The sequence below is a fragment of the Thalassophryne amazonica genome, chromosome 6 (assembly GCF_902500255.1).
Source record: "Thalassophryne amazonica chromosome 6, fThaAma1.1, whole genome shotgun sequence".
Lineage (NCBI taxonomy): Eukaryota > Metazoa > Chordata > Actinopteri > Batrachoidiformes > Batrachoididae > Thalassophryne > Thalassophryne amazonica.
Genome location: NC_047108.1, coordinates 35171920 through 35187718, shown reverse-complemented (window position 1 = coordinate 35187718; position 15799 = coordinate 35171920). Strand labels below are relative to the sequence as shown.

General features: G+C 42.1%; 1 protein-coding gene across 11 annotated transcripts in view; it reads right to left on the bottom strand.

Annotated features, from left to right (window-relative positions):
* Positions 1-15799, bottom strand: part of trim33 (tripartite motif containing 33) — a 204632-nt gene that overhangs the window by 82870 nt on the left and 105963 nt on the right. For all 11 annotated transcript variants that reach the window (XM_034171970.1, XM_034171976.1, XM_034171974.1 and 8 more), the window contains exon 7: positions 7879-8025. In XM_034171970.1, the coding sequence (XP_034027861.1) occupies positions 7879-8025 (147 nt within the window). The remainder of the gene's footprint in view (positions 1-7878; positions 8026-15799) is intronic.

The following is a 15799-nucleotide window of genomic DNA, read 5'->3' as shown; positions in this document are numbered from 1 at the left end:
GCATTACCAGTTAGATTGCTTCATTGTGGAATAGTATAGTAATGTTTTTTTTCTGAAAAAGATTACATGAAATTTCAACTACAGAATGCCAGAAGAAACAAACAAAACTCAAGCATAGATGTGATGTTTTCTTGTTTTAAAGTCCTTCTCTGTTACACACCACTATCGAGCTGTGACTGGTGATCCAACAGACAAACAGAATACAACCCCTGGCAAAAATTATGGACTCACTGGCCTCGGAGGATGTTCATTCAGTTGTTTAATTCTGTAGAAAAAAAGCAGATCACAGACATGACACAAAACTAAAGTCATTTCAAATGGCAACTTTCTGGCTTTAAGAAACATTATAAGAAATCAGGAAAAAAAATTGTGGCAGTCAGTAACGGTTACTTTTTTAGACCAAGGAGAGGGAAAAAAATATGGAATCACTCAATTCTGAGGAAAAAATTATGGAATAATGAAAAACAAAAGAACACTCCAACACATCACTAGTATTTTGCTGCACCACCTCTGGCTTTTATAACAGCTTGCAGTCTCTGAGGCATGGACTTAATGAGTGACAAACAGTACTCTTCATCAATCTGGCTCCAACTTTCTCTGATTGCTGTTGCCAGATCAGCTTTGCAGGTTGGAGCCTTGTCATGGACCATTTTCTTCAACTTCCACCAGAGATTTTCAATTGGATTAAGAGCCGGACTATTTGCAGGCCATGACACTGACCCTATGTGTCTTTTTGCAAGGAATGTTTTCACAGGTTTTGCTCTATAGCAAGATGCATTATCATCTTGAAAAATGATATCATCCCCAAACATCCTTTCAATTGATGGGATAAGAAAAGTGTGTAAAATATCAACGTAAACGTGCATTTATTGATGTAATGACAGCCATCTCCCCAGTGCCTTTACCTGACATGCAGCCCTATATCATCAATGACTGTGGAAATTTACATGTTCTCTTCAGGCAGTCATCTTTATAAATCTCATTGGAACGGCACCAAACAAAAGTTCCAGCATCATCACCTTGCCCAATGCAGATTCGAGATTCATCACTGAGTATGACTTTCATCCAGTCATCCACAGTCCACGATTGCTTTTCCTTAGCCCATTGTAACCTTGTTTTTTTCTGTTTAGGTGTTAATGATGGCTTTTGTTTAGCTTTACTGTATGTAAATCCCATTTCCTTTAGGCGGTTTCTTACAGTTCGGTCACAGACGTTGACTCCAGTTTCCTCCCATTCGTTCCTCATTTGTTTTGTTGTGCATTTTCGATTTTTGAGACATATTGCTTTAAGTTTTCTGTCTTGACGCTTTGATGTCTTCCTTGGTCTACCAGTATGTTTGCCTTTAACAACCTTCCCATGTTGTTTGTATTTGGTCCAGAGTTTAGACACAGCTCACTGTGAACAACCAACATCTTTTGCAACATTGCGTGATGATTTATCCTCTTTTAAGAGTTTGATAATCCTCTCCTTTGTTTCAATTGACATCTCTTGTGTTGGAGCCATGATTCATGTCAGTCCACTTGGTGCAACAGCTCTCCAAGGTGTGATCACTCCTTTTTAGATGCAGATTAACGAGCAGATCTGATTTGATGCAGGTGTTAGTTTTGGGGATGAAAATTTACAGGGTGATTCCATAATTTATTCCTCAGAATTGAATGAGTCCATATTTTTTTTCCCCTCTGCTTGGTCTAAAAAAAGTAACAGTTAACTGACTGCCACAATTTTTTTTCTTGATTTCTTATAGTGTTTCTTAAAGCCAGAAAGTTGCCATTTGAAATGACTTTAGTTTTGTGTCATGTCTGTGATCTGCTTTTTTTCTACAAAATTAAACAAGTGAATGAACATCCTCCGAGGCCGGTGATTCCATAATTTTTGCCAGGGGTTGTAGAATAGAATAGAATGCTTTTTATTGTCATTATACACAAGGTACAACTAAATTAAAAGACAACTCCAGTAGTGCAAAGGTGTAAAAGTAAATATAAAAAGACAAATAAATAAGAATATATACATGTATTTACAAAGGAGCCAGTAGGTGTATATAAATAGAGTCTGTACCATTCACTGCATTCACCTTTATAAAAAATAAATGCAATAAATAGTGCAGACTGTAGGCTAATGTGCATTCAATACCCGTATTGCACTTGGATAGAACATGTTGGTGAGTCTGGATGTGCGAGCCTTGATGGAACGGTACCTCTTTCCTGAGGCAGCAGTGAGAACAGGCTGTACCCTGGGTGTGAACCATCGAAGCTGATGCTTCTGGCCCTGCGCAGACATCTGGTGTTATAGATGTCTAACAGAGAGGACAGCTGCACTCCTATGATGTTCTTTGCTGACTTCCTGACTCTCTCCAGAGCCTTCTTGTCAGCCTGAGAGCAGCTCCTGTACCACACCAAGATGTTGTTGGTGAGGACGCTCTCTACAGAACACCTATAGAAGGACAGCAGCAGTTCCTGGGACAGGTTGACCTTCCTCAGTGACCTTAAAAAGTACAGATGCTGCTGTGCCTTTTTCACAAGGGCACTGGTGTTGGTGCCCCATGTAAGGTCCTGAGAAATGTATGTTACCAGGAACATGAAGTCACTGCCCTCTCTACAGTGTCTCCCTGAATGAGGGGGAGGGGGGTCCTCCCTCTTCTGCCTAAATCTAGCACCAACTCCTTTGTCTTTGAGGAGTTAAGTGCCAGGTTATTTAGGGAGCACCAAGTAGTGAGGTTCAGGACCTCCTCTCTGTAGGCCATCTCATCGTTGTTGTGAATCAGCCCAACAGTAGTGTCATCTGCAAATTTGACAAAGATGTTGCTGGTGTGGGTTGGTGCACAGTCATGAGTGTACAAATTGTACAGCATGTGGCTGATTACACAGCCCTGAGGAGCCCCAGTGCTCACTGTCAGCACTGAGTAGTGGTGGGACCCCATCCTGACTGACTGCAGACGGTTGGTGAGGAAGTCTCTGATCCATCTGCAGGTGTGCTCGCCAATGTCCAGACTGCGCAGTTTGAACAGTCTCCTTGGAACAAGTGTGTTAAAAGCAGAACTGAAGTCGATGAACAACATCCTCGCATAATTGCCAGACTGTTCAAGATGTTGACACACTGTGTGGAGGGCTGTGTTGATGGCATCACCTGTGGACCTGTTGGCTCTGTATGCGAACTGGTGCTGATCAAGGCTGGTGGCAGTAAGGATTTTATGTGCCTCAGCACCAGCCTCTCAAAGCACTTCACAGTTGAAGTGAGAGCCACAGGTCTGTAATCATTCATACTGCTGACCAACTGTCTCGTGGGGATAGGCACAATAGTGGCAGATTTTAGGCAGCTCGGGACTGTGCAGGCAGCCAGCGAGAGGTTAAAAATGGTAGTAAAAACCCCGGAGCACCCGCCTGACCTCTTCCGTGCTCACAGTGAGGGCCAGATTGTCAGTGGGTGGCAGCATGGGGACACTCTCTTCCTCACTAACTTCAAACCTAGCAAAGAACCGATTTAGCTCCAACGCTAGGTTTGGGCTCGTGTTGGTGGTGGTGGCATTAGAAGAGGAAGTGTTCAAGTTGACAAGGTCACGAATGCACTGCCAGACACGTCGGGGGTTCCCCTCCGTGAAGTGCCCCTCAATCTTCTTTGCATATGCTGCCTTTGCACATTTTATGCCTCTTTTCAGGTTGGATCTGGCTGAGCTGTACAATTCCATGTTCCCAGACCTGAAAGCAGAGTCCCGGTCTCTCAGCAGCTGTTTGACCTCACTGTTCATCCCACTGTTTCTTATTTGGCTAATGTCTAACCCTCTTCTCCACCGTGACATTATCCATGCACATTTTAATATAAAACAGTATAGTGGATGTGTCATCCGTGAGGTCCTCCTGTGTGAAGATGTCCCAGTTGGTAGTTTGGAAGCAGTCCTGGAGCTGTGGAATGGCATCTTCAGGTCAGATCCGACAGCTCATCAAACTTGTTGTTCAGTGACCTGGCGTTCGTGAGGAAGATGCTGGGTAACGCTGGTCTGTGCAGGTCTCTCCGTAGCCTAGCCTGGACACTGGCTCTGCAGCCCTTCTTCCTATGCCGCCTCCTCCTTTGTTTGGCCCAGGTAAGCTCCAAGCTGCTTGCTGGTCGTGGGATCTCCGGTGGAAAGTTTCGGTTAAAACTCTGGAGTCTGCCTCGCCATAACACATACCAATCAGGAGTAGCTCCTCTCTGCTGTACTTCGTAGAACACATAATTGAGTATGGTTAAAAGTAGAGGTAAAGAAAAAAAAGTCAAAAGTAGGTCCAAAGCACGAAAGAGTTGTCAGGCTGCTGCACTCCTGCGCGCCGCCATAAATGCGGATTGAACCAGTTCCAGTTCAATCACATGCACATCTCCAGTGAGGAAAATAAGTATCTGAACACCCTGCGGTTTTGCAAGTTCTCCCACTTAGAAATCATGGAGAGGTCTGAAATTTTCATTTTAGGTGCATGTCCACTAAAAAAAAAAAAAAAAAAAAAAATCCAGAAATCACAATGTATGACTTTTTTTTTAATATAATTTATTTGTATGTTACTGCTGCAAATAAGTATTTGAACACCTACCAACCAGCAACAATTCTGGCTCACACAGACCTGTTAATTTTTCTTTAAGAAGCCCTCTTATTCTGCACTCTTTTCCTGTATTAACTGCAAGTGTTTGAACTTGTTACCTGTATAAAAGACTCTGTTCACACCTAAATCAATCACACTCCAACCTGTCCACCATAGCCAAGACCAAAGAGCTGTCTAAGGACACCAGAGACAAAACTGTAGACCTGCACAAGGCTGGGATGGACTACAGGACAACAGGCAAGCAGATTGGTAGAAGACAACTGTTGTGATTATTTATTAGAAAGTGGAAGAAACACAAGATAACTGACAATCTCCCCTTGGTCTGGGATTCCATGCAAGATCTCACTTTGTGGGGTAAGGATGATTCTGAGAAAGCTCCAAACTACACAGGAGGACCTGGTCAATGACTTGAAGAGAGCTGGGACCACAGTCACAAAGATTACATTAGCAACACATGATGCTGTCATGGTTTAAAATCCTGCAGGGCAGCAAGGTCCCCCTGCTCAAGCCAGCACTTGTCCAGGCCCATCTGAAGTTCACCAGTGACCATCTGTATGATGGTCACTGGTGAACAAAGGAGGCATGGGAGAAGGTCATGTGGTCAGATTAGACCAGAATAGAGCTTTTTGGAACCAACTCCACGTACCATGTTTAGAGGATGAGAACAACCCCAAGAAAACCATCCCAACCGTGAAGCATGGGGGTGGAAACATCATACTCTGGGGGTGCTCTTCTGCAAAGGGGACAGGACGACTGCACCATATTGAAGGGAGGATGGAAGGGGTCATGTATTGCGAGATTTTGGCACAACTTCCTTCCCTCAGTAAGAGCATTGAAGGTGGGTCATGGCTGGGTCTTCCAGCATGACAATGACCCCAAACACACAGCCAGGGCAACTGGGTTTATTGTGTTTTTGTAGTTCAATTGAGTCAGTTAAGTGTTGTGTTGCTGTTACCATGAGTGACTTAAATGTCATGCTCCCGTACCATATATGAAAAGTGTAGTGCTTTTAATATCTTCTGCCATAGTCTCTGTTTGTCAAATTAAAAGCACCTACTTACAGCAGACTACAGAAAAGACAAAAAGCTCTGTATGCGTGTAGGCAAATTTTCATCACGAACAAACTGGGGAGAGCTGACATTTGCCATTTGGTATGTTTGTACATTTTGGGTCAAAGATGAACGGCGCCAAAACCGAATGCTGACAGGACTAATATTTTTAGAAAAGCTACATATATTTGTTAACAACACTGAACAATGGACATTGATATTTACATTCTGGAGTCACATGACAATCCAGCAGGGGGTAGTAAATCATTTATATATTAAAAGTGTGAGTGCATGATTTTATTATTAAGTTCAATGTAAGTACATAATACAACTGTAAAGACATTAATCTTCATTTAAAAATGACAAATTTACAGCTAAAATTTAGCCCTCCGCAAAACTGTCATCACATCCAGGACACTGCCGAGACATCAGGGAAAAGACCCTATCCCAGCATGCATTGCGCGCGCCAACTGTAATTTGTGGATTTACGTCAGTTTGCATCTGCACCTTTTTCTTGTCTTATACGGAAGGATCTACTTTTTTTTTAAACTTCATATTGTCTTGCGGCACGTTTGGTGAGTACACATTTCTTTTATTTGTGCTTGAAAATTATTTTGTGGGACTTTTTCATATGCCCGTTTGACTGAGTGGTGTCACATTGAAAATCTACTGTCTTTCGCCTCCGGTGTTACTGTCGCGGGGTACAGAGGCGGGACCCGCAAAGAATCCAAGTCATTAAAAAGATATAAACGTCTCTCAGCGGCCAAGGAGCTCTGCGGCTCTGATTACCGAGACGTGCGGCGCTGCGGAAAGTCTGTCCTTGCAGCAACAGGTGTCACCGGCCGCTCCACATCAAAACAGCGAGCGTAGTCTCTGGACTTTTGCCAAGTTGGCTGCACCTCCATTCAGTAGACAGGGACGTGGTGCCGGCTGCACAGCACAGCAGACATGGGGGCGATGTGAGTGGCCCGCTTCGGCGTTTATTGAGCACGCAGACTCGGTAAGCGCATCGGAGACAGAGAGCGAGGCGTCGGGGAAGAACGTCGCCCACTGTCGATGTCGCCGCTGATCTGAGCATGCAGAGCTGTATCTCACATTCATTGCTGCTTACTTTTGGATGCTGAAACCAGGATGTGTATAACAGTAACATTACTAACAGATAAAATCAATTTCAATGCGGGATCGGACTGAAGGCGGGAGCGCTCCGTCTTCTGCCGGACGTCACTGCAATGACCCGGATGTACAAACAGTTTTCGTCGAGGGCCAAATTTTAGCTGCAAATTTGTCATTTTTAAATGAAGATTTCTCCGCTGAATTACAAATTTGGGCTTGCAGATTTACTTTACTGCATTCATAAGGGTCTTATAAATACATATCAGCTATTTCTTTCTGAGATCTGACCACATTTATTTCAATGCAGGTCTAATTTAATGATTCATGCAAATTAATTCCAAGAAATACTCAGTGACATGGAAATGTTCACGTAGCCAATAAATTAATTTCTTTTATCCAATTAATTATGGGCTCTCACAATGGAGACACTATGTTTTATAATCAACCATGATTCCTAGATATTCATGAAACTTTTGTGAAATTGCTTAAAGTTAACAGTCTACACTACAAACACATATAGACTATTTATTTCAACTCTGCTGTGATGGTGTATAGAGGAAAATGATACAGAAAAAACTGTCACTGTCTAAATATTTATATAAGTTACTGTATAATCTACAAGGTTGGGTTTCAGATAGTCTAAAACCTGGTTTTGCCGGACACTGGCAAAAACCTGTGTAAGTAGTGTGGCAGTGACACTTTGTCTGCATCTTTTTCCCTATACACCACCACAATGGAGGTGAAATAATCTATAAGTTTGTAATCAAGAACTGACGAAAAACCTTTCAAGATCTTGGAGAAAGCCTATGACGTCCTGGTATAAACTTACATTTAAATGTTATATACACAATGTGTACCCCTTATCTGATGGACTACCATCTATACCTGTTGTTTGATAATTGTAGACTAGTTTACAGGCTAAAGTGTAAATAATGTTAAAAAATAAATAAGTTAATCAATATGGCAAAAAAAAAGGTCACTGGCAAAGTAGAAAGCACAATTCTTCTAAAGCACAACAAAGTTCTATTGAAGCCCAGTATACTGTACTTCTTGGTTGTAGAGTGATTATAAAAAGAATGAGGTAAATTTCATTTTGTGTGGTAATACACAGGTGACTTCAGTTAAATGTCTGCAGGCAAAGAGAAACATACCAGCCTCTTGCTGTAAAGCAGTGCTGTGCTGCTACCCGTTGTAATGGCCCAGTGGCAGAAGTTCAGCACATGGTGGATCTGTTGAGCCAACTGGGTGGTATCCTTATGCTGCGCTACAAGCCTCATACTGCGCTCTTTGGTAACACTCTAGACAAAGAGAAGGATTAATGACCACAAGAATATCATACCAACATAACAAATACCACAAATGAAGTAAGAATAACTACATTTCTATTCAAACAAAAACAAAAACAGCAGTTGTCATTAAACCAACCCAACCTCCTCCTCATCAAGCAGAAGGAACTCTCGTTCAATCTCTTTAGCAGCTTGAAGGGATCATCATCTGTAAAAGGCTAGATCTTTGATTATTCAAGTCCACCCATGTTCTTGGTTAGAGAATATTTTAGACCTTGAATGTCATTTCTTGGGCTGGCAAATTTCTGGAAATTTGCTAATGTCCGCCATTTTTATTACACAGAGCTATGTAAGTGGTCACTAGACCTGCTTCTTTATTAATGTAGGGAGGGGCAACAGTTTAACATGGCAAGATTCACAAGCACTAAATGTGCAAACATGGCCAGTCGAGCTACGTAAACAACCAGAAATCCCTCAATGCACCAACTCCTAGCAATTAGCGCTCAAGTCTCACAAACATGCAAATCCAGGTCCTCAGATTCCTTATCGCCCCCGACGAATGTGAGGGAGAAAACAAACAAAAAAAAACAACAAAAAAAAAAACAACAAACAAACAAGAAAAATCAGGGAGTCTAGCACAGCTCCACACAGCACTCACAGTACATGTGGATAGGCTGAATATGATATCCAGAAAGTTGTTAGGGACTCAAATTCTCAGGATATTCCAGAGAGCAGCTCGGTCAGTTGAATCAAATAGGCTACAAAGAAGTACTGCCAACTTTCATACTTACATTTAATGAGAACTCGCAGAGCAGGATAAAGTCAATGATTAATTTTTGGCTGTGAACTGCTAAAACAACTGAAAAAAGTTTAACAACCATTCTGATACTTTTTAAAAAGTAATGTATAAAAAAACATCGTATGATCCCCATTTAGCTTTTCAAATACAGTTTTCCACATTTCTCTGTTTTACAGTAGAGCAGATAGCTCAGTGGGTAAGGAGCTGGCCTGCCAAAATGTAGACATGGGTTTGAATCCTGCTAACTGTCTGAGCATTTGGACAATATATAGTCTGCATTGTTTTGTTCCAAACAGCGCTTGTCTGTTTGGGATTTGAAGTCCCACAGGTTCTTAGCCCTGTCATTAGGTGGTGTCTCCCATCGGGACTTGGGGACTTCTAATCCATACCTAGCACAGATGCTCCTATACAATATTGGGCTCTGGAAAACACTGATCTGCATTTTTCAACATTTTCTGACTATGAACCTAACGACTAATCAATCAATAAAAAAATATTAATAAACAGAAAATTATTGCTAGTTGTAGCACCAATGAGCTCTGAACTGTACCTCCCCCACACAAACACCCACCCACAGTTTACCCCATCAAAAGGGTTGTTCAGAATTTTCAAGTGAAAGAAAACAGATTTTAGCCCAGAAACTGTTGAATGCTTTAATAATTAATATGCATGTTCTCCTTTATTTCTTTGGCTGATTTGACATCATAGTGGTGAAAAAACATCAAGGTTGAGCTGGTATTCTTTCTCAACCAATAATGCCATTTATTTTGGATTTATGCCAATACAGTTGTGGTTGGAAGTTTACATACCCTCATCATGGGCATGAATGTCATGGTAATTTTTGGCTTTTAATGACGTCTTTGAGCTGTTCTTTTGACAGAATGGTTGTACAGCTTACATCATAAATTACTTTAAAAAAACAACAATAACAGTTGGGTGCATACGTTTGAATTTATTTTGGGTCTACCCTACTCCACATTACTACAAACAATATGCGATATAAACGTGACAAAATTGGCCTACAACAGAAATTTTAATTCTATTGCACTATCACGGTAATGCATGTTAACGGACTGAAGGTGGTAGCAATGCAACAATAACAAGAACAAGAGCATTGATGCAAACAACTCGCAACCTGTGGAAGTTAGAGCCAGGAGCTCCAACATGGCTGAGAGTGAAACGGAGGAGCTGGTGAAAAAGACTGGTGCAACATCCATTATTTGGACTTGGTTTGGATTTAAGCCAACTGACGAGAGGCAGCAAACTGTAGAGTATGTGAGGCATCATTTCCGGCTACAAGAGGTAACACGACTACGAATGATGGAGAAACCGAAGCTTTTTGAACCACTGAATCAATATGAAGCAATCAGCCATCTCGCGGTTACGAGTGTGCATGTCTGGAAAAGCCTACAGCACTTCCAGGTCAACGTTCACGGGTACCAAACAACACGGTTTGCTGCATGCTTAAACAATACAGGTGGAGTTTACATGATTGCTTTCTTATTCGCTACTGTCACAATTGCCAACGTTATTGCACAATCTCGCATGGTTGAACGCCATTTGTCCCTCTAAGAAGTTAATGCTGACCGCACAGGGCCACAAAACTATCTAGCATGCCGGAGTCTTGTTTGTTATCAGAATTAACCACACAAATTGCTCCACCAACTAAGAACGGCCATGCACCACCCCCCACAGAATCGAGAAAGAGCTGTCAATCCTTTCCGTGTCCGGGCTGGGTGAGCTTTCCCCTGTTGAGCCAAATTAAGCAGCACGCTCCACTCCTGGTGGTACCATTCCGTCTCCTCCCAGAACCCAAAGACTTTGGTTTCCTGGACGCTGACTGGCGGGTCATGGGAATAACAGAGCCAGATTGCTAGTAGGCATCATTTATGGTTGGCATGACGACAGTATCTGATAGTCTCTGAACCTTTGATTCTGTTCTTGATTAATGAAAACATTCTTGGCAAATGCTTTCACTTTCGTCCCTCTTGCGCCAGCCCAAGAATTTGATCTCTAGCGGCACAATGCAAATGGCCCCGGCTGTCCCCCTTAATCATGGCGTCAGATCAGAGAAGAAAACCCACAAAATAGAACCGGAGTCCTATTCCAATTATTCCTAGCTGCAGCCGACCTGGCATGCTTTGAACACTAATTTTTTCAAAGTAAATGCTTCTGACCCAGCGGTACACTCAGCTAAGCGCATCAAGGCAGTGCCAAGAGGCAGGGGCTGGGACAGATGGTAGCTTGCCTCGGGGTGGGCCATCAGCTCGATCCCAACAACAAGCTTTTAACTGCAACAACTTTAAGATACACTACTAAAGCTGGAATCACCACAGCTTCTGGCAACAGACATACGCAAAATACTGATAAACAGAGAGAGATTACTTGGATTTAAATGGCCGCTCACTCACATTTACTGTGTTTGATACTAATGAACTCTGACCTCTCCCACAATGCAGTGAGTCACCCGAGACCCCAATATGCCTAATTGTGTTGAAACGGTTCAGTGTTTTGAAGCATTTGATACAATTAAATATGGCAACATCTGCTGGCCAATCTTAAAGTAGACCTGCATTGAAATAAATGTGGTCAGATCTCAGAAAGAAATAGCTGATATGTATTTATAAGACCCTTATGAATGCAGTAAAGTAAATCTGCAAGTCCAAATTTGTAATTCAGTGGAGAAATCTTCATTTAAAAATGACAAATTTGCAGCTAAAATTTGGCCCTGAGCGAAAACTGTTTGTACATCCGGGTCATTGCAGTGACGTCCGGCAGAAGATGGAGCGCTCCCGCCTTCAGTCCGATCCCACATTGAAATTGATTTTATCTGTTAGTAATGTTACTGTTATACACATCCTGGTTTCAGCATCCAAAAGTAAGCTGCAATGAATGTGAGATACAGCTCTGCATGCTCAGATCAGCGGCGACATCGACAGCAGGCGACGTTCTTCCCCGACGCCTCGCTCTCTGCCTCCGATGCACTTACTGAGTCTGCGTGCTCGATAAACGCCGAAGCGGGCCACTCACTTCACCCCCGTGTCTGCTGTGCAGCCGGCACCACGTCCCTGTCTACTGAATGGAGGTGCAGCCAACTTGACAAAAGTCCAGAGAATATGCTCGCTGTTTTGATGTGGAGCGGCCAGTGACACCTGTTGTTGCAAGGACAGACTTTCCGCAGCGCCGCACGTCTCGGTAATCGGAGCCGCAGAGCTCTGTGGCCACCGAGAGAGGTTTATATCTTTTTAATGACTTGGATTCTTTGCGGGTCCCGCCTCCATACCCCGCGACGGTAACACCGGAGGCGAAAGACAGTAGATTTTCAAGACAACACCACTCAATCAAACGGGCGTATGAAAAAGTCCCCCAAAATAATTTTCAAGCACAAATAAAAGAAATGTGTACTCACCAAACGTGCCGCAAGACAATATGAAGTTTTAAAAAAAGTAGATCCTTCCGTATAAGACAAGAAAAAGGTGCAGATGCAAACTGACGTAAATCCACAAATTACAGTTGGCCTGCGCAATGCATGCTGGGATAGGGTCTTTTCCCTGACGTCTCGGCAGCATCCCAGGTGTGATGACAGTTTTGTGGAGGGCTAAATTTTAGCTGTAAATCTGTCATTTTTAAACTAAGATTTCTCCGTTGAATGACAAATCTGGGCTTGCAGATTTACTTTACTACATTCAGAAGGATCTTATGTGTAAATATAAGTCATTTTTTGGTCCAAAGATCTGACTGCATTTATTTCAATGCAGGTCTACTTTAAACATAGAATTTGCATGGAACAATAAAGGGCAAGGTGTCATGAAACAGTAAGGCACTCAAGTATGTTAAACAATAAAGATTCTACGTGCATCTTGAAATTTTGACTATATTTTCATTTAAAAACATTAATAATATACTTGTGTTATAATGTGATTGTGGCATCATAAAATACTGTATGTAATTAGAGATATAAATTGAGAAATGCTGGTGGAACTAGGGACTGTTATGAAACAGTAGTACAAAATGATGGGGATTTGGGCACTTCAAAGGTTTTTATTTAAAAATAAAATCATTTCAGTGGTGTTAGCCTTGTGTCTGTTCCTCATTTTTGTTACTACCTCTCCAGTTTTGGAGAAGACCCTGTCACATGGCACAGATGTTGCTGGCATATGAAGTTAGATTTTGTGAGCTTGAAAAGACTTGGATAAACAGCAGTTTAGTGGTTTGGCTTTCCTTAGGTTCTATGTAACCTTTTCTGAAATAGCTCTATTATAATTTATATATTGTGATATATATCACTGTTGCAAGACGCTGCAATGCATATTGGAATATGGATTTTAGGCCATATTGCCCATCCCTACTCCGCACAAGGTCAAAATTATACATACAGGCTCAAATATATACATACATTCATTCATTTAAATCTTTAAATAAGTGGTGCTGAAGGCTCTACAATCTCTTTTAGCATGACAAGGTCAAGGCCTATTAACTCCTCATTAGTGATCATGATTGACTACAACTGGTAGTTTTTCTTTGCCAGCATAAAAGGATGTGTTTGACAGCAGTCACTGGACTGAGCAACACTCAAAACAATGGGAAAGTCCAAGGATTTCAGTGAAGACAGAAGAAGGAGAATTCTAGATTGATACAACTTGGGAAGGTCCATTTTAAAACAACTGCAGGTACCAAGATCATCAGTTCAAACAATACGTAAGTACATGTTAGTCGGATGTGCCACCACTTTGCCAATCCTTAACAGCCACGGTCTGGAAGAAGACCCAAATTGTCACCCACAGACAATAGGAAGTTGGTTAGCATTTGCAAGGACACCCTGGGAACCACTGTTTGCAGCTGACCACATGGACAAACCAAATGCGAGAGAACAATTGAGCTATTTTTCTACAGTAACAAAAGGTATGTTTGGAGGAGCAAACGTGAGTCTTTCAAACCTAAGAACACTGTACCGACTGTCAAAGAAGGAGATAGTAGTGTCATGCTCTGAGGCTGTTTTGCTGCCAGTGATACTGGTGCATTGCACAAAGTGGATGGAATAATGATAATGGAGGAGGAGGAGGACCACTTCCAAATTCTTCAACATCGCCTCATATCAGCAGCTACATACGTTTGAAATATGGCCACAATTGGGTGTCCCAACAGGACAAAGCAGATAAAGTAGGCTAACATTAAGCTTCTGGAATGGCCTTCCCAAAGCCAGTCTCAACCCTATTGAAAATTTGTGGACTACGCTTAAAAACCTCTGTGCCAGTAAACCAACCAATCATAGGTAGAGCTAGCGGGGAGGTCGGGGTGGCAATGGACTCCCCGCTCCTGAAATCTGATTGGACACCCCAGGTGCCACCCTGGATGACTGACATGTCACGGCACCGCACATCTGGTCGAAAAGAGCCAACTGCATTTTGAAATCTGTGACACATATTAACGCTAGGTCCATCCTGTTGGCGCTGTGTACAAAAAATCTTCGAGGCAGATTTGAACCTGAGCAGTGCATGTCATCCGAACCGTGGACTACTAATGACATCAAAGTTATATCTGTGAGTAAACGACTGTAATTTACGCCAGAAATGAGGTAAAGGTTGTTAAAAGCGGCATTTCGACTTTAATTTGGGTTGCCTTATATACACGTTTCTCCGGTGATTTTAGACAAATGAAACTAGCAGACAGCGAGATGATTCATGCTCTGTTAGCTTATATGAAATGTAATGAGAAGATGCAAGGGCTGAATGAAATACAGCTACTTTATTCTTCCTCTGTTCTCTATAAAAGCTCTGGACTTCACCACGGTGCTGTTGTGTTAGCTGCGGTGGAGTGAAGTATAGAGTGAATGAAGAGTGGGAGCAGTGACAGTAAGAAAGCTGGTGAATTACATCAATAACACCTTATTACAGTGGTGTCCAAAGCATTCCAAAAAGGGCCATATCACGTAGCCATACTCGTCAACTAGCCGAAAACTCCGAATATTAATTTTCTATTTGTCCTGACATTTTTAGGCTGGAAGTGGAGATTTAATAACATTGTGTAATTGTAAGTGATACTAGGAGGAACAAAAGACTTGCTTACTTTTTCACAAGGTCAGTTGAATGGTAAATGGACTGCATTTATATAGCGCTTTTTCATCTACATCAAACGCTCAAAGGGCATTACAAATAATGCCTCACATTCACACTGATGTGAGGGTGCTGCCATACAAGGTACTCACTACACACTGAGAGCAACTAGGGGATTAAGGACCTTGCCCAAGGGCCCTCAGGCTGGGATTTGAACGGAGGATCCTCTGGTCTCAAGCCCAACGCTTTAACCACTTGACCATTACGCTTTAACCACTTGAGAATGAAAAGACAGGGGGACAAGATACATCACTTCTTTGTAAAAAGAAGCAAATCAGGCACAGATCAAGCAAAGACAGAACTCAGCTCTGGCATCAGCAGTCCAGTGTGTGTGTGTGTGTGTGTGTGTGTGTGCGCTTTTTCATTCATGTCAAAATGGTATCATGGTGTTGGTGCTGTTGAAAGATTGTTGTTTTACATTTTGTACATTGTTGAAATATATTAAAGTAGCTAAATATTACGCACATAGGAGATGAGACTTTTGTATTTAATTTGCAGTTTATTAACAATGTAGTAACTCTGATTGCAGTTGATTGTCCGAGAAACAAATTAAACTGTCATAATCTGTGGACCCCCTGAAATAGCCTTGGCCACCCTCTGGCCACCCCAAGGAAAAACGTCTAGCTCCACCCCTGCAACCAATGTAAATGAACTCTACCAATTCTACCAAGAAGAGTGGAAAAATCTGGCCAGAATTATGCCTGAAGCTGGTTGATGGCTACCAAAAGCATTTGGTTAAGGTGCAGCTTGTTGGGAATTACTGGATTACGACACTGCTTGTTATCCGATTACAATAAACAATATCCGATTACAATAAAATTTGGCACAGATCTTTTATTTTATTAGTGGAACAAGAACAGCATGTGGCCCAAAG